Genomic DNA, 17,998 nt, shown 5'->3' on the forward strand with positions numbered 1-17,998 from the left:
GAAGTGGTGAGACAAATCTGGTCTTGGATGAGGTCACACTCCCCCTGAAAGACAAAGTTTGCCACTTGGGGGTACTTCTGGACCCAATGCTGTCCTTGGAGGCACGGGTGGTGTGCAGGAGTGCCTTTAACAGCTGCAGCTGGTACGTCAGCAGTGACCCTGCTTGGGGGAAGTCAGACAGTCCTTCATGCTTTGGTGACATCCAGAGTGGATAACCGCAATATGATGAATGTGGGGCTGCCCTCGAAGATGATTTGGAAGCTTCAGCTGGTCCTGAACACTGCTGCAAGGATGCTCATGGGTGAGAGTCACTTCTTGAGTATTACACCCATCCAGCAGCAGCTTTGCGGGTTACTGTGCTGCTTCTGGGCTAGATTCAAAGTGCTGGTCCCGACCTTTTAAGGCCCTACACGGCTTGGCACATTTACTGATATGAATCTGAAGGGCCTTTTATTCAGTATCTCAGGCCACACTCGTGGCCCTGCCACTGTCTGAGATTTGGTTGGTGGGGACTAGAGACAGGACCTTTTCGGTTGTGGCCCCTTTGTTTTGAAGTGCCCTGCAGGAAGAGCTTTGTGATGCTCCCTCCCCCAGGGTTTTGAACAAGCATCTGAAAACCCATTGCTTTAGAGAGACTTTTTAGTGTTTTATCTGCAGCTATATCTGGTGGGTTGTTGAAAGTTTTAAAAGTTTTAAAACTGACTTTTAAATTTGATTTTAACAGAGTCCTGCTTTTAGTTACTGTATTTTACTTATCTTATTAGTGTTATATTGTTTTATTATGTTTTTATCACGTTTACCATTTGACCACTTTTGTGAGCTGCCCGAAACACTATTGCTCTGGAGGGGCAGAATATAAATATTTTTAAACAAATAAATAGTGCTGCTTTGCAATAATAAAAGAAAATAGGAAAAATGATGAGAGGAAGCCAGTAGTTAAAATCCTCTCCCCACCGTGAGCAGGAACTAATTAATTAGGGAGCGGGTAAGGGGGAATTAATCAGTAAGGTCATGGTTGCGCTGAACTGGAAGCAATTACTGTGGAAGACGTCGCTGGGACAAAATGTCTGAAGCAACAGTAGTAGCCCTGAAAAGCCTCAACAGCTCTGTGCCAGTCCAGACCAGATGCAATTGCATTTGAAGTGTGTGTAGGGGGGAGGGAGTCCACAAATCAGGTTTGCAAAAAGCTAGTATATAAAGTTTCCCTGGTTAAAGATAACCAGATAGGTTCATGCCTTTTCACAAGCTGGGTGCTTTCCAGATTACTTGCTGTTCGGTGGTAGTTTACTTGGGCTTGGCAGAATTGTCATGAAACCGTAAATAAAGGGTGTTGTGCAAAGCCACCAGCAGGGGAAACAGTCTTTTCTAGCTTGCACAAAGCACCCTACAACAGGAAAATACAGCTTTTTTTTTTTTTTTTACATTATAGTACTGTAATGCAAAGATAAAACCCGAAGGAAGGCATAGGAAATGTGAACGGCACCTTGCTGACAGCGCAGGGACTGCAGTGTCACAACACAGGCAATACGGAAGCACACTTAACAGACATGTAGTGACACTGTTGTAGGGTGTAATCTGAAAAGTGCCCTGGCAAACCAAAAGATTAATGTAGGGATTGGCACCGTGTGGCTCTCCAGATGTTGCTAGACTATAACTCCTATCACCCCCAGCTACAATTTATTCCAGCTGGGGATGATAGGCGGTGTAGTTCAGCAATATTTGGAGAGCCACACGGTGCCTACCCCTGGACTAATATCATGGACCCCATGTTGTTTGGTTTTTTTAAAAACCTCACACATTTACCATGTTGTATGGAAATTGAACTTAATTTGATCGGTAAATAGGGTAATAACAGAAAAATGAAGGAAGATGAGAATAAAATGTGTCCCTTTTGTCTGAAAAAGTTTTAGTCCAGGGAAGAATGGGTTTGGCAAATGAATTGATCTGTTGATTTGAAAGGCTTAGTCTAAGGGCCAGGTTGTGACAAAGGATTAGTAATTCCATTGGCAATCAGTTGTGTCCTAAACTGGAATATTTACAATGCTGCTTACTATAATATAGGTTCAGAAATGTGTAATGCATTGCATTTCATAGCTTTATGCCATGAGTAGCAGATGTTCCTCATGAGGGACATGTCAGTTGTTAATATGTTGAGAGCTATAGCACTAGGCCAAGGAATCTCAGATTTTTCCACTGTAAATGTTAAGAAAAGTGGCTGAGATTTTCCAAATGCAACTGGTTTGAATCACTCATAGGATGGGTTGCTAATTTTACAACCAGCTCCTGCGCTTAAGTTCAGCCTGGGCCTTTCCCCGACAGCAGGCTTTACTACAGGATTAAGAAGGGTGAAGTACTGTGAGTTATAGATATTTTGAAATTGCCCCAAAACCAGATGCAAAAAGTCGATTTTTTAATCCTGAACATAAATCGGGCTAAGCTCCAATGTGCAATGAAAAACCCAAATTGTGTATGGAGTGCTCTCCGATAGCTCTCAGGGACTTTGATATAAATCTTGATGATATGTGAATTCACACCTGCCCTTTCAAAGTAAAATTAGTGTCTGGCAGGGCTCCCAATAAACACCTTAGCAGGTCAGTGAAAAGCTTCACCAGCTGATTTCTCCATGTCAAGCTGCAGTTAAAGCCACAAGAGCAAACCAGGCCACAACTTTTCTGGTCAGTTGGTAACATTGGCTGACATCCAAACTAAATTACTCAATCATACTACTCTGGAGTCCTCCAAAGGACTGCTGAATTTCAATTGGACTTCAGTCCTGTAATTTAGTCAGGACATTAGCCAGTATCCATAAATTAATTTTTGACATTGTGAAGTTACCATGAAATGACTGCTTTTCCTACTGATGGGCTCTATGATCTCTTTTTATCCTTGCAAACACATGTTTGGAACCCCACAGGGGGCAAAGCAACTGGAAAGTGCTTTGGAGCTGAGAAGTGATGGGTAGGACCACCCATTTTCTGATCTAAATTGTCCCTCCTGAAGATGCTTTAAAGGGGTGTTGTTGCAGTTTACACATCTTCATACAATGTTTGGATAGGCTTCAAGAAAAAATAACAAAGATGGTGGTGGTAGTTCTAGACCCAAGGTCTTGATGAAGTCTGTGGCACTCTTAAATCTTCTGAGATAAAGTCTATGAAGAGCAGCAGGTTGTAGAGTCAGCCATCTGTGGAGCTACTCTCATTGCACTGATGGAGAAAAGAATGGGAAGTGGATTTAACGATACCTTCTGGCCCAGTCAGGGCAAAGCCCCATGACGGAGCCTACAGATGTGGGCAGGAGAACCCCTTACGCCTTCACCTCTTCAGGGAGGGTGGTTGCCTCTCCCTTTGAGAACCCTGGGCACTCTTGGGCTGTGCTTCCTCTTCAGAACTCTGTGGCTCAGTGCTATGTTCTTTCCACTGCAGGCCCCTCTTGATGGACCAGAGGACATGGAGGTTTCTTCTGGCTGGAGCGTGGATGACCCTGCTCTCCCTGCAGGGCATATCTAGTCTGTCACCAGCTGATCCTCTGGACTTGGTGGCTGGTAGTGCTGCCTGGGCCCTGCCGGAAGATGCCACCCAAGAGCAGGGTTACTACCTGCAACAGCTCTTTGGGCAGTATGGTGAGAATGGCACCCTGTCCTTTGAGGGCTTGACGCGCCTGTTGCTTAGCCTGGGGCTCGGGAAGGTGCAGGTGGTAGAGATTGAGCACGAGGCGCTTGGCCATGGCCACGTCTCCCATCTAGACATCTTGGAGGTCCAAGATAACAAGCACTTGCACTCCCACTCAGCAGAGGAGCACCTTGGCAAGTCTCAAGCAGAGAGCATCACGACCACCAGGTAACCTGTTTGCTCCTAGAATTATACTCTATGGCTTAGGGGAAAGCTAACCTTGCTGAGTGTAGTGCCCGGTATTATGGACGATTGTGCAATTTAAGTCAATGGTACACACATCAATTGAGACTAGAGTTAGATTATAACATGCTCTTTATTGTGATCTTGCAAGATTTGTCATATATCTTTTTTCCCCTTTTTAGAGAGATAAATTTTATTTCAGCCATTGACCAGTAAGAGTACAGTCACACAGACTCAGAACAAATTTTACAGACAATATATCAAAACTTAGCCATTCTGCAAATAATCTCCTCATTGGTGTTTGCTAATAAAAAATTTAAATAAAAGTCATCAGGCCATCCAGACAGGTTTTCCAATAGAGGGGGAATTAATCTTAAATGAATATCCTTATAGAAAACACAATATAGAATAACATGTGAAGTGGTTTCTATGGCCCCAGTGCCACCTGGACACAGTCGGGAGTATATCTTATTTGCTTCCAATAAAATCTTCAAATCTTGCCAACAGATCTGATTTTTTTTTGGTATTTCAGATGGTGCAGACTTATTTTGCTTCAGACTTGCTGAGGCTAGGCAAGGAACTGTTTAAACAGCTCAGGGTGTGCAAGCTTTACCAACTTGCCAAGAAGCAAAGATGTTATAGTTGCCTCACTTTGACCTGACTGGCTGAGCTATGTCAAAGGTTGTGAGCCAGCATGGTATAGATTGTTGGACTAGGACCATGAAGACCTGAGTTCAAATCCCCTATTCAGCCATGAAACTCACTGGGTGACTTTGGGCCAATCACTTGCCTCTCAGCCTAACCTACCTCTCAGGGCTGTTGAGAGGATAAACATAAACATGTACACTGCTCTGGGCTGCTTGGAGAAAGAGCAGGATATAAATGCAAATATATACATTTAGTTATATTGGCAATAACTTTCTGCTATTAAATCACAAAATATGTCATTATGTCAATTAAACGGCTCAGAATAAAAGCCAATCTGGAGGGGGAAGAAAAAATTAAGGGTAGTAGTTAGGAGATATCTGAATTTGTATTCTGTTACTCTTTAAGTCAATAGGATTTAACACATCAACTTGTGTCAACATGGTAACTGAAAATGTTATTTAATATTGTTCCTATCCATTGGGGGATGATTTCCTGCAGGCCTCGAGACTCTCAGCTGGGCCATACAATCCCAGCATCTGTACTTCCTACACTCCCTGGGGTCAACCATGTCACCAAGCCCAACGTTTGGCCAGCACCACCACGGCTAGCTGGAAAGGCTGCAGACTCTTCTCTGCCTTCCCGTGGAGATTCCAGCCTAAGCCTTCTAGAGAGAGTGATTGCCCTGGATCACTCTGTCTACAACCACCTGCACGAGGATGTAAGTGTGAGATGGGCTGGGGGTCATTGTCTGGAACTAGACAAATTCTTGCCATGCTACCAAAAGAGCATTGGATGTATTGGCCGGGAAGGAGAGTGGTTGATTTCTAAAATGGGAGGTGTTGTCGCTGAAGCATGCCTGGGCCTTAAAATCCTCGAAGAGTGATGCTTTATTTACTTTGTAATTGCTCACGCTGAGCACTCCCCCCCCCTTTAAGAATTCTCCATTGTAGGGATGAGTACTGTCTTTCAAAACTGTTTGATGGCTAAGCCCTGGTGGCTGACCTGACCTGAAATCTAAAGACAAATTCACAAAAAATTGCCCAAATGGCATTTTTGCCCCAGAAATAAATGACACCCTTCTTTCCCCTCCCCATCACCAGCAGCTTTGAAATGGAGCTTATTTAAACACATGCATGCACACACACACACACACACACACAGATGGACTGGAAGGAGGAAAATGGCAACCAGCCTCTTTAGAATCTACTGCCTGAAGCAACTGTTTCATCTTGTGTCATGGTGAGACTGGCCCTCAATGAGTTTAAATGTGGAAGGGCCAAGTTCACATCTCCATTCAGCCATGAAGCTCATGAAGGGAGGGGCAGCTTCTTGGCCGAACTGGTTTCGCTCACAAGATTCCTGTAGATATATTACAACAGGTCCTTAAGTTAGTGGAAAGGAAAAATCTCCGCAGTCATGTTGAGGCCATAAGCCAGTGGTTCCCAACCAGGGTTCCTCCAGATGTTGCTGAACTACTACTCCCAGCATCCCCAGCTATAATGTATTCTGGTTGGGGATGCTGGGAGTTGTAGTACAGCAACATCTGGAAGAACCCTGGTTGGGAACCACTGCCCTAAGCTACGTTGGGCTTAAAAGGCCCCACAGCATTACCCCCCAAAATCATTCTAACAAAAAGGACAATGAAAACAGAAATAATGAAGCTTTGTTTTCACTTGGCAAAGAGGCAATGAAACACTGATAATCCAACAAAAACCGTTATCCTGCAATAAGCCTACTTGCATTAGAAATACATTTTAAATGAAAATACAGTATGTAAAACTTGGAATTTAGTCATTTATGTGTATTCAGAGGCCTCTCATAGTGTGAGGCTCTAAACGACAGCTTGCTTAGCTTGTGCCTAAATCCAGCACTGTCTATGACTGTCTGATCACCTGAATGTGTAGAACTAACTAATAGCTATTCATATCAGCAAAGTTGCGTGTTGGGAACTGTGGATTGGATTGAGTTGTCAGAGCCCCTGGTGGCGCAGTGGTAAAAAAAACTGCCGCCCTGTAACCAGAAGGTTACAAGTTCGATCCTGACCAGCGGCTCAAGGTTGACTCAGCCTTCCATCCTTCCAAGGTCGGTAAAATGAGTACCCAGAATGTTGGGGGCAATATGCTAAAATCATTGTAAACCGCTTAGAGAGCTCCGGCTATAGAGCGGTATATAAATGTAAGTGCTAAGTGCTATAACATGTGTGGAGAATCACACATGTAAGAATCATGTGATAACTAGACCAGCAGGCATGATAACTAGATAACTATGATAACTATGTGATAACTAGACCAGCAGACTCACAGTTCCTTTTCAGTAAGCTCACTCAGCAACTTTCTGCAGCTTTGCAACTTGATGGTAAATCCAGTTGCAAGGTGGGCTTCTGTTGATATGAGCACATGGCCACACAATCGGCACTTTGTATGATCAGGGGTATATACTCCAACCTGCAAAAAGGTAGAGCCAAGTTGGAAAGCGGCAGTGATCTGTGGTGACTGCCACATGGTGAGTGATGGCAGCAATTCAATTGTATTGGGCTACATTAATGGGATCAAAGGAAAAGGAGAACACTGGGTTTGTAAACCAGCACCAAAGATGGACAAATAGGATGGATTTGAACCAATATATTACAAAAACCACACAACTGCACTTGTTTTGTTTATACATGAATATTTTACAGAAGCAACTCTGTAAAATTGCCCCTATTGAAAAAGTGTATAATTATTATTATTATTTGTTTGTTTGTTTGTTCAATTTCTATACCGCCCTTCCAAAAATGGCTCAGGGTGGTAAGCATGGTGTTTAACTGTAATGTCTTAGCTGTGCGTCTGTAATTTCTCAACCCCGTCCCCCTTCCAAAACTGACACCCTAATTTCACATTCCTCCTGCCCTAGAATTGCAAATGGAAACTTTGATCAAACTAGCGATGGACAATTGTGCTGGCAGCGAACGAAACACTGATTGGAGTCTGAGCAGTCTGACACATCATTACTCAGTTCCTTTGCTTTTTCCCCCCTTCTTTTGTCTCCAGTGTCTCAATGTATCACAGCTGCTAGTAAATTTTGGCTTGAACGCTGTCTCCAAGATTACCCCAGAGCAGTTCACCCTGCTGTGCCCAGCTTTGCTCTACCAGATCGACAGCCGTGTCTGCATCCAGCACTATGATGAGGTGGCTTTTGGCGTGGCGGGAAGCTCTCTCTGGACTGGTAACTCATGCTGCTTTCCTCAAAGCTTGACGCCAGCCCTTCACCTACATCAACTCAGAGCTTTATGCAGAGCTTTTTCCATTAGCTGACAGGATCACCTTGCAACATGTGTAGACTTTGCAACTAAATATTGAACTTCCACTTTAAAAAGTGTGTGTAGAAGGGTAATTTCTAGTGCTTTCTATCACTGTGAATATAAGCTTACACAACATTTGTGTTGTGATCAGAAGAAAGCCAGGCAAGGGGTGCAACACTTAAAGCATGCTGATGTTGTGTCCAACATGTTTATGTATCCCTCCCCTATGAACTACTGCCTTTTGTTCTTCAAACCCCTATGGGCAGGGGCTATAGCTCAGTGGGAAAGTATCTCCAGGTAGGGCTGGAAACATAGGAAGCTTCCTTATACTGTGTCAGACCATTGGTCCATCTAGTTCTGTATTCTGACTGCCAGTGGTTCTCCAAGGTTTCAGGCGGGAGTCTTTCCCAGCCCTACCTGGAAATGTCAAGGATTGAACCCGGGACTTTCTGCATGCAAAGCAGGTGCTCTACCACTAAGCTACAGCCCCATCCCCAAAATACCTCTGCCTGCAACTCTGGTGAAGCTCTCATTGCTGTCAGGCAATGTAGACAAGAATGAGCCAGATGGACCAGTGGTCTGACTCAGGATGAGGAAGCTTGTCTTTGGAAAGAAAGTGCTACAGGGTTCACTACAGATAGAAATTTGGAGGGCTGGGGACCTTCCTACATTAATTAATCTGGGTCTTGCAGCTTGGCCTTGTAGCAGGCTGTTGACTTTAGCATTCCTATCTTCAATCCCAGTTTGTTCACCCTGTTTGTTTCCCATAGGCCTGGGCTGGGGATTTGCGGCCGTCACCCTGACCAGCTTGCCTTCTCTGCTGGCCATTGTCCTCGTCCCTCTCCTCAGCCGCAAGTTCTTCCACTTCCTGCTTACTTTCCTGGTGGCATTGGCTGTGGGGACGCTGTGCGGGGACGCATTGCTGCATCTCTGGCCACATGTATGTACCATACCCCACCACAGGGGCCATGTTCTTTGGGGTATTCTACAGGGGAAGGGCGGGTGGATGGGTGAGGTACCAGGCAACCATTTCTGTCTCATGGTACACAACCTGCCACAGTCCTCTGAATTCCAAATACTCTACTTTCCCTCAGAACCAGTTCCCTGACCTTTCTTTCTCTCAGACACTCAAAGAGATCACCTGTTTTTCTGTTTTACTCATCCCCAACACACACCCCATAGCCCAGCCCAAGAGGTAGAATCCAAGGGAAAGAGTTGTGATATGCAAGGACAAGGCAGTGGGGAGGAATTGGGAATATTAATAGTTTAATGAAATAGATATTCTGTACAGAGAGGTAAGTGCAGACTGCTTTTCCGTGCTCTTGCTGCTGGCTGTTTGTTAGCCAGGACTCTACTCCAGGACTGGATTACAAATAATCAAAGCCCCATTCAAAAGCTGGCCTGAATCAAGGAATTGATTAACCAAAAACACCACACCTGTGAACTGATTTGCCAAGCATTTTGAGGTGAGTAGCTTCCTATGGCAGGGCATTTTCACACGTGAGGATTAAAGTGCCTTTGAAACATAGTTGTGCTACTTAGATTAATGACTGATAATTAGTATTGTGGAAGGGAGGCATTGGTAATATGGATGAGCATTCTGACCACAGTTGGTGTTTACATTTGCCTTGAAAACCAATTGAAGCAAAAACATCTTTAAGCCTCAGGGGTGAAAATGTTCATAGCCTCTTAGTAGGAAGGACTGCCATACACTGGAGAATCCTAAGTGAGAAGGAAATCATTCCGGTTTATGGAGTGTGATGGTTCACACAATCGAAATTTAATGGTTATTATTCTGAAAGGATAACCCTTGTCCATGTGAATAAGGAATGTGGGTGGGGTTGTTCTCGGCCACATGTCCTAGCTCTTGGAGCATTCACAGATTTTTCTGTGAAATTATGAACTCTAACTCGGCAAGAGATTACTCTGGTATTGGCTACATGATCAGTAGAGCAAGGGGGAAAGAGAGACAAGGAGAAACCTCCTGATCTTATCACGGTGTCTCTTTTTCTGTTGCTAACCCAGGATCACTGACTATGCAAACAGAACTTCAGAGACAAAGGCCACACCATTTTTACCCTTACTTGGGAATCTGCCCTACTATTGAACTCAATGGTACTCACAGATAGACAGGCTTAAGATCACGCAGCCTGTCTTATGACCTTCCCAGGTTTAAACACAACGTGACACTTCCAGATCTGTGTGGTAGAATCCAGCTGTCACCAAATTCCTATAAAACAGGCCTGCTGAACTTAGGCCCCCCAGATGTTTTTGGACTACACCTCCCATAATCCCCAGCCACAGTAGCCAATAGCCAAGGATTATGGGAGTTGTAGGCCAACATCTACAGGAGGGCCGAAGTTGAGCAGGCCTGCTATAAAACAAGCAGTGAGGGGGAATCTGTGGAATTTAGCATGCAGAAGGGCAGATGGGAGGAGATTTATGAACCCTTCTCCCATCCTTGCTTCCCCCCCATAAGACTACTTAAGAGATTGTTCTGAGTGGGGGCGGGAGGACTACGATACCTCTAAATACCAGACTCTGAGGAGAGGAGCGATGTTGCCTTCATGCTCCACTTGAGATGCCTCCGGCTGGCTACTTTGGAACCAGGATGCTGGACCAGATGGGCCTTTGGTTAGATATCGAGGCTCTTATGTTTTTATATAACCAGTTATTTTCCAAATTCTCAAGACTCTCTTTCTCTGCTCAAAGGAATTGTTTTCATTCAGGCACAGGAACAGTCCCACAGACTACTGGCACCGAATGAACAGCCCACGGTAGAGGATGCAGTACTGAAAGGCCTGTGTTTGATGGGGGGCATTTACCTCCTCTTCCTCATTGAAAATCTCATGGGAACCCTCAGACGAATTCCGGCAAAGAGGGTAAGAAAGGCATTGCCAGCTGTTCAGACACCTGGGCAACTTATGAGCTGGCTGGGAGCGATCTGCAAATACCACGACAACAGAGGTAGCTCTTCCCATCAGCTTCTCTACCAGCTGAGGTGGAAATCCCGTGTCTGTTTGGTTGGGGTAGTGAAAAAATCCTCAGCTGCCACATGTCCTAAGCTGTGTCCAGAAAGGAACGTTCCCCATGGCCGACCAGAAGTGAGGAGGAGGGTCCCTCTAGGAACAAGTCAGCTAATATTGGGAGTGTGCACATGGTTACATTATGATCTCTGTTGTGAACTGAGCCACCCATGCTGATTGCACTAGCCCCATGTCGACCAGGTGGACTAGCAGCAATCTGCACAGAACTGGCAACGCCTTCACCATACTTGTTGGTTCAGGTATCACCAGGGCTGGCGCTTTAAATTTTAAAAAACCTGCACAAGAAGTGCCTCTAGAAAACCTTGCTCCAGCAAAGGGCATACTTTCTGCATAGTCTGGCACCACCACTGCTAGGAGACAGGCAACTTGTTGCTTAGCACGACCACCTTCCCACAGCATCACTAGGATAGGGTTTCCAAGCCCAGCTTAACAGTGCTCCCACAGCTTTGCTTTCTCATCTCCAGAAGAGCACTGGGAAGCAACCTGAGGAGTCTCCTGCTAAGACAGAAGAGAGTAGTGGCATCGGTTTAAGGGCGACATCTCACCGTGAGTCATGGATTTCCCCCCACTATACGTTTATGTATGATTTATTAAATTTCTATACTGTCCTATCCATCCCAAGGCTCTGGGTGGTATCAAGGATTCATTCTGTTGTTCTGCGTTCTGCGTTGTTTTCGGTTTCTCTCCTGCTATAACTCTGACCTCAAATTAATTCATGACCCATGTCTAGAGTCCATCTCACAATGATGTGGGTCCCACTGTTGAAATTAAAACAAATGTAGCAGTGTATTTTGTTGAGGCCTATGTGATGGGCGGCTTTTTCTAAGGCCTTGCCTTCCACCAAACTATGACAGTCTGCTGGACTCGTGGGACAGTTGTGCCACTCCCAGTACTTGGGGCATCACCTCGTTACTGTTTCCTCCAGCGGTGCTGGGCTTCCTCTCCAGCCTAACCAACACCATTCAGTGCAAAGTGTGGAGAGGCTATCTCTTTAAGGGGGGTTGGACTTGGAAGATGATTGCCCAGGTGACTCGGCAACCCCTCTGTGAGAGCTGAACTGGCAAACAGTGCCGGCCTAGTATTTCTCTCCAAATATAACATGGGCTCTTAAATTATGCAAATAGTTAAATGAAGTTTTCTTTATTTCATAACTAAGAAACTGGAAGTTATGGATAAGCTTGAGCCTGAAATGTTTCAGAGGCCATTATAGAGGCCCCCGAAACGTTTCGGCCACCAGGGCTGTTTCAGCTTTCGGAGGCAACGGAGGTGTTCCCTTAAGGGCGGGGGAGGGTGCACTTACCTCTCCCGCCGCATTTCCTCAGACAGCGCTCCGTTGTAGCAAAGCCCCTCAGGGCGGGAGCGTACCTCCCTGCCGCCCCATTGTCATCCTCTGCCGGAAGTGGCTGGAAGTACCAGGTGTGCGTGTGCCCATCGGGTGTGCACGCTTGCACACACACACGCAACGGGTGCACATGCACCCAGTACTTCCGGCCACTTCCAGCTCAGGACGACAATGGGGCGGCAGGGAGGTATGCTGCCGCCCCAAGCAGCTTTGCTACAACGGAGCGAAAATGCAGTGGGAGGGGTAAGTGCACCCTCCCCCGCCCTTAAGGGAACACCCCTGCTGCCTCCAGAACAGTTCCTGGCACATCCCTAGTTATTTATACCAGAATATCACATGGTACCAGGCGTGGCTGGTTGCCAGCTGGATTATCTGTACAGCAGACAACAGGACACACAGCCAAGACGACCAGCTCAGGACTCCAGCATCCCTCACTCCAGGAATTCAGCAGACAACTGGGAAAGATTCACACAAGAATTTGACCTCTTTCTCAAGTCAGGTGGTGCCGCTCAGAAGGAGGATGAGAAAAAGGGAGCTCTTTTTCATATTGCTGGGACTGAGGCCCCCGATTTATTTAATAGCTTCCACCTGAGTGAAGAACAGAGTTATAAGATTGTGTTACAAAAATGTCAGGAATACTGCACCATTAAACTAAATGAGACATTTGAGAGAGATCCGTTTTGTATGCAAGTACAGAAGGAGCAGCGGGGAAATGCTTGTCTAACAAGCAGAAGGTTGCTGGTTCAAATCCCCACAGCAATATAGGAAGATGCTGAAAGGCATCATCTCACACTGCGTGGGAGGAGGCAATGGTAAACCCCTTCTGTATTCGACCAAATAAAACCACAGGGCTCTGTGGGCGCCCGGAGTCAAAATTGACTTGATGGCACACTTTACCTTTACAGAAGGAAGGGGAGACATTTGAATCTTCTAATAAAGATCTTAGATTCCTAAGTCACACATGTAATTTTGGGGACCTTGCAGATTCACTAATTTGAGGTCAAATTGTCATTGGTATTCAGGATCTAAGTATGAGAAAAAGATTGCTTGAGGACTCTGATTTAAACTTGGAAAAAGCTCTGCATCATGGCAAATGCTGATTACCAACACAGGTCAGACTGCAAGTTTTGGTGGGAAACCAAAACAATGAAACAGTAGGCTTTCTCAGACAGCCTCACCACATGCAGCAACACAACAAAATGGAAGCTTCTGGTTTCAACTGTACTAGAACTTGTCAGAATTAACCCGCAAAAAACTATGTATGTGTTCCCGCTGTGGAGGCAAACACCAATTCACACAATGCCCTGCCTTTGCACAGACCTGTCATCTTTGCAAGAAGCAGAATCACTTTGCACAAGTCTGCAGACAAGCACAAACTGTGTCTAGGGGTGCGGGGGGACGTATCCGTGTTCTGCCAGGTGGAGAAAGGATCAGTGCTCCTTTGTACAGAGAAGACTTCAACATCCGCACAGTGGAAACCTTTTATGTGGGAAGTTGGCAAGACACAACAGCTTCCAGTGATTGGACAATTTCTCTAAACACTAATGGGACTTTTGTTACATACAAGCTGGATACTGATGCTCAGTTGAAGTGATATCTGAGGCTACTGTCAGAGGCCTAGAGAGAAAGCCAAGTCATGTGGAATACAAACAGATGCAACTCAAGACTTACAGTGAGGAACCTCTTGTCCCAGAAATGGGGTTCATGCCTGGCTTGCAAGAGTCCAGTAAACACACCATGGGTGGAGATCTTTCAAAGTTTATCCTGTGCAGAATTAAACTTTCTGAGGATCGTTCCCAAAGCAAGCAGACACACCCCAAACTCAGCATCAGGCTTATATAGCAAAACTTACAAAGTTCGGGTCACACCAGCTCTCTGCCCACTCTCCCCCTCCCCTCTGCTAGTCCTGAAGCATTTAGATACGTAAGCAAACATTCTTTTAGCATGCACTCTCCCCCTCTAGGCTCCCAGTGTAACTTGTTTTGTGTATTTGTTATCTCCTGCCTGTGGCCACAGAACAAAGGGGGTCATTCTCCCTTCTTTATGATGAGAAGCAGAGGTAATTCACACGCTAATGGCTAATTCATTGCAAGCAAAAGGCTAAGCTAAGCAGTTAAAGCAGTCAGTCGACTTAGTGACCCTACATGCAGGGGAGGGGTAAAATGGCTGCACCCTGGCTCATCAAACCTTACGTTGAGGGTCCCTAAGATTATGTCTGGATCCTAAAGAACTTAATAAATATGTTAAAAGGGAACATTTTCCAATACCCACAAGAGATGAGATTTTTGGCCGATTGTCATATTTTTGGCCGAACATATTTTTCTTCTTTAGATGCATCTGCTGGATTCTGGCAGATGCCCCTGGAGGGAAGCAGCAAATGATTATGCACCTTCAATACACCTTTTGGAAGATATTGCTTGGCTAGATGGCCATTTGGGCTGTGTTCTGTCCCTGAAGTATTTCACAGAAAAATACAACGCATGTTTGAAAGGATAGAAGTTACTGGAATCTATATAGAAGATATACTGATCTGGGGACATACATCAGAAGAACATAATGAGATTACAGGAGGTTCTAGAGAGGGCTCGTGAAGCTGGTTTAAAACTCAGCTGGCAAAAATGCAGATTTGGAGTTAAAGAAATAACCTATCTTCGAGTGAAGTTAACTGAGCAAGATATGCCAGCACATGTAGATAAAGAGATCTTACCAAAAAACGTTATGGGCATGGTGGCTGGAAAACTTGTTCCTAATTTAGCTGATCATACCATTAATTTCAGGAACCTATGGTGTAAAAATGCTCAGTGGACTTGGGATGCCAATCACAACACTGAGTTTGAGAAACCTAAACAACTCCTGAAGACATCATCAGTTCTGCAGTTTTATTACAACAAAAGGTACACCAAGTTGTCAACAGATGCTTCTCAGCATGATCTTGGAGCAGCGTCGCTACAGAAATATGGTGAACACTGGAAACCCTTTGCTTATGTGTCCAGAGCCTTAACCAAAACAGAGCAACAATATGAACCAATTTGAAAAAAAGGCTTTGGCAATAGTGTCCGCTTGAAAGAAATTTCATGTGTTCATATATGGAAGATCAGTCATGGCGGAAACTAGGGATGTGCATGGACCAGTCCGTAAGCCATTCTAAAGGCCCCCAGACCAGTCCGGACCTGGGGCCGGTTTGGCAATTCAACACCGGGGGTGGACCTTTAAGGGTGGGGGAGGGTATACTTACCCCTCCCGCCGCTTTTCCTCCTCCAGCGCTCCCGTTTTATAATGCATTTGGGGCGGCAGGGTACCTCCCTGCCGCCCATTCCTCAGCAAAAGGCTTCAAAAGCCTGACTGCGTGTGCGCACGTCATGTCCATGTGTCACATCCATGCATCGTGTGTGTGTGTACATCATGCGCACATGCACATCTGACGTACGCACGAACATGATGCATGGACGTGGCGCACGCCCGCGACATACACACACACAGTCAGGTACCCGGCCGCCCCAAATGCTTTATAAAACAGGAGGGCTGGAGGGGGGAAAGCGGTGGAAGGGGTAAGTACACCCTCCCCCGCCCTTAAGGAACCCGCCTCTCCAGTGCCGGACTGCGGAGGTGCGGTTCCGTGCATACCACTAGCGGAAACTGACCACAAGCCATTGGTATCGATAGCGAAGAGGGGGTTAGCAGATACGCCTTTCAGATTGCAGAGACTGTTCTTTGAATGACAGTTATATGATCTGCAATTGGAATATAGTCCTGGCAAACACTTAGTGATTGCAGACACTTTGTCCAGAGCTTACAATGGGACTGAGACTGAAGCAGACACTGAAGTAGTACATGTTAATCTGTTTAAGAAGATATTCCCAATCTTTGACCAGATGTGGTTAACAATTGCACAGGCCACCTCTCAGGACAATATTTTGCAACAGGTCATCTGAGCTCTTAATTCTGGTGGGTTCAGAATGCATCTACCAAGTCCTTATAGCCACTTTGTGGAGGACCTATATGTGCTAGATGGAATTCTGTTCAAAGGTACTAGATTTGCAGTTGCTGGCACTCTTAAAGGCACATGGACATGGAAAAATGCAAGAGACGTGCAAGAAGTGTCTTATATTGGCTCAACATGAACTCTGACATAGAAAGGTTTATACAAAATTATGGAACATGTCAAAAATACAGAGATTATCAACAAAAGCAGCCCATGATGGTGATCCCAACTGTCAGTGAACCATGGCCCCAGGTAGGACAAAACTATCGTGCAGAACAAAACTGTCTGTTGGTTATAGATTATTATTCTCATTTTCCTGAAATTGCTCTGCTATGCAACACAGCGACTGCCAACCATGTCATTTCCTGTCTAAAATTCTTATTTGCAAGGCATGGCATACTTGCTGTTGTCATGTCAGAGAATCCACCTCAATTTGCTTGTTCTGATTTTACAGCATTTGCAAAGCTGTATGATTTCAAGTATATTACTTCCAGTCCCAAATATCCACAATCCAATGGGCTCGTCGAGAATGGTATCAAGATAATTTAAAAGCTGCTTAAGATAGCAGAGGAAAGCAAACCTCATCTGTCTCAATTGAATTATAGGGTACACCTTTTAAAATGGGATTACCTCCTGCTGAATTGTTGTTTGGAAGAAAATGAAGAACAAGCTTGCCTGCCTTGCTGGACATGGATTTTAAATCCAAAGATGTTGTAAATGCATGGAAAACTCAATAAAAAGTGGAACAGAAATTTTATTATGCTAAATGTTTATGTGATCTTCCATCGTTGCACCCACAGGACAGTGTATATCTATATAATGACAAAACATGGGCAAAGTAGGCAGTGGTCCCTCGAGAAGTAGCTCCTCGGTCTTCTGAGGTGGTGACTAATGATGGAAAAACCTATAGGAAGCATCTGCAGCTGATTCCTACACTGGGTGTTTTCCAGAATAAAAGATCTGCGCCAGTTGAAGTGTTGCAAAGTGCAACGTTATGAAGCAGCGGCTTGAAACGGCAAGTACAGTTTTTCTCAATGCATTTTTCAATGCGTTGTGACAAGGTTTTGATCATTCATATTGCCCACCACTGCAACGGGTTTTCCAGGCAGGAGGTGTCCATATTTCACCTAAAGTGCATTCACTGCCCCCTCCTTCTTCTCAATTTGGGGCCAATGGGGTTGCGGAGGGGGCGGGGAACCTCTGTATGACAAATTCTTCTTTTTAAAAATTTCTTGGTGCCTTTGTGCAAAGCCGCCATCAGGGGCATAGCTCCATCTGCTCTGCTTTGCACTAGCAAGAGCACCAGGAATATGTGGGGCGTGATGACAGATGGACCAATGGTCTGACTCTGTATAAGGCCGCTCCCTGTCGGAAGAAACATGAACGTGTCCAAAAAAGAAGTCTGATGAAAAACAAAAACAAATGGCAGGGAAAGTGCCACTCCAAACCAAGAATTTAGTTGCAGTGTTGCACCCTTGCACAAGTGATCCAGCAAAACAAAACAAACACAAACACACACAAACAATGGCGGAGAAAGCAGTGCTCCAAATTGAGAATTTAATTGCAGTGTTGCACCCTTGCACAAGCAGATGAGAATCGGGTTGTACCTTTGCACAAAAACCCGGGTGGAAAAATATTTTTAAAAATCCTTTCATGAACTGGACAGAAAGGGGCTGTAAAAAATAACAAATCATTGCAACTTGAGTTGAACCGTCTACACCACACCACACTGCAATGCATAAATGACATGGCAAGCCTCTTACAATGGAAAAATGCAGCTACTTTCCTGCAACGTATATACAACATTGTAGGGCTACAACGCATCAATAAAACTTGAAACAAGGCATC

At 45.1% G+C, this 17,998-nt stretch overlaps 1 protein-coding gene across 5 annotated transcripts in view; it reads left to right on the top strand.

The window, feature by feature from the left end:
* Positions 1-17,998, top strand: part of SLC39A5 (solute carrier family 39 member 5) — a 33,965-nt gene that overhangs the window by 7,427 nt on the left and 8,540 nt on the right. For all 5 annotated transcript variants that reach the window (XM_053299767.1, XM_053299763.1, XM_053299765.1 and 2 more), the window contains 6 exons: positions 3,423-3,836; positions 4,998-5,217; positions 7,529-7,703; positions 8,550-8,719; positions 10,509-10,661; positions 11,291-11,372. In XM_053299767.1, coding sequence (XP_053155742.1) covers positions 3,433-3,836; positions 4,998-5,217; positions 7,529-7,703; positions 8,550-8,719; positions 10,509-10,661; positions 11,291-11,372 — 1,204 coding nt within the window. In that variant the 5' untranslated portion in view covers positions 3,423-3,432. The remainder of the gene's footprint in view (positions 1-3,422; positions 3,837-4,997; positions 5,218-7,528; positions 7,704-8,549; positions 8,720-10,508; positions 10,662-11,290; positions 11,373-17,998) is intronic.

Source organism: Hemicordylus capensis, chromosome 2, assembly GCF_027244095.1.
Source record: "Hemicordylus capensis ecotype Gifberg chromosome 2, rHemCap1.1.pri, whole genome shotgun sequence".
Classification (NCBI taxonomy): domain Eukaryota; kingdom Metazoa; phylum Chordata; class Lepidosauria; order Squamata; family Cordylidae; genus Hemicordylus; species Hemicordylus capensis.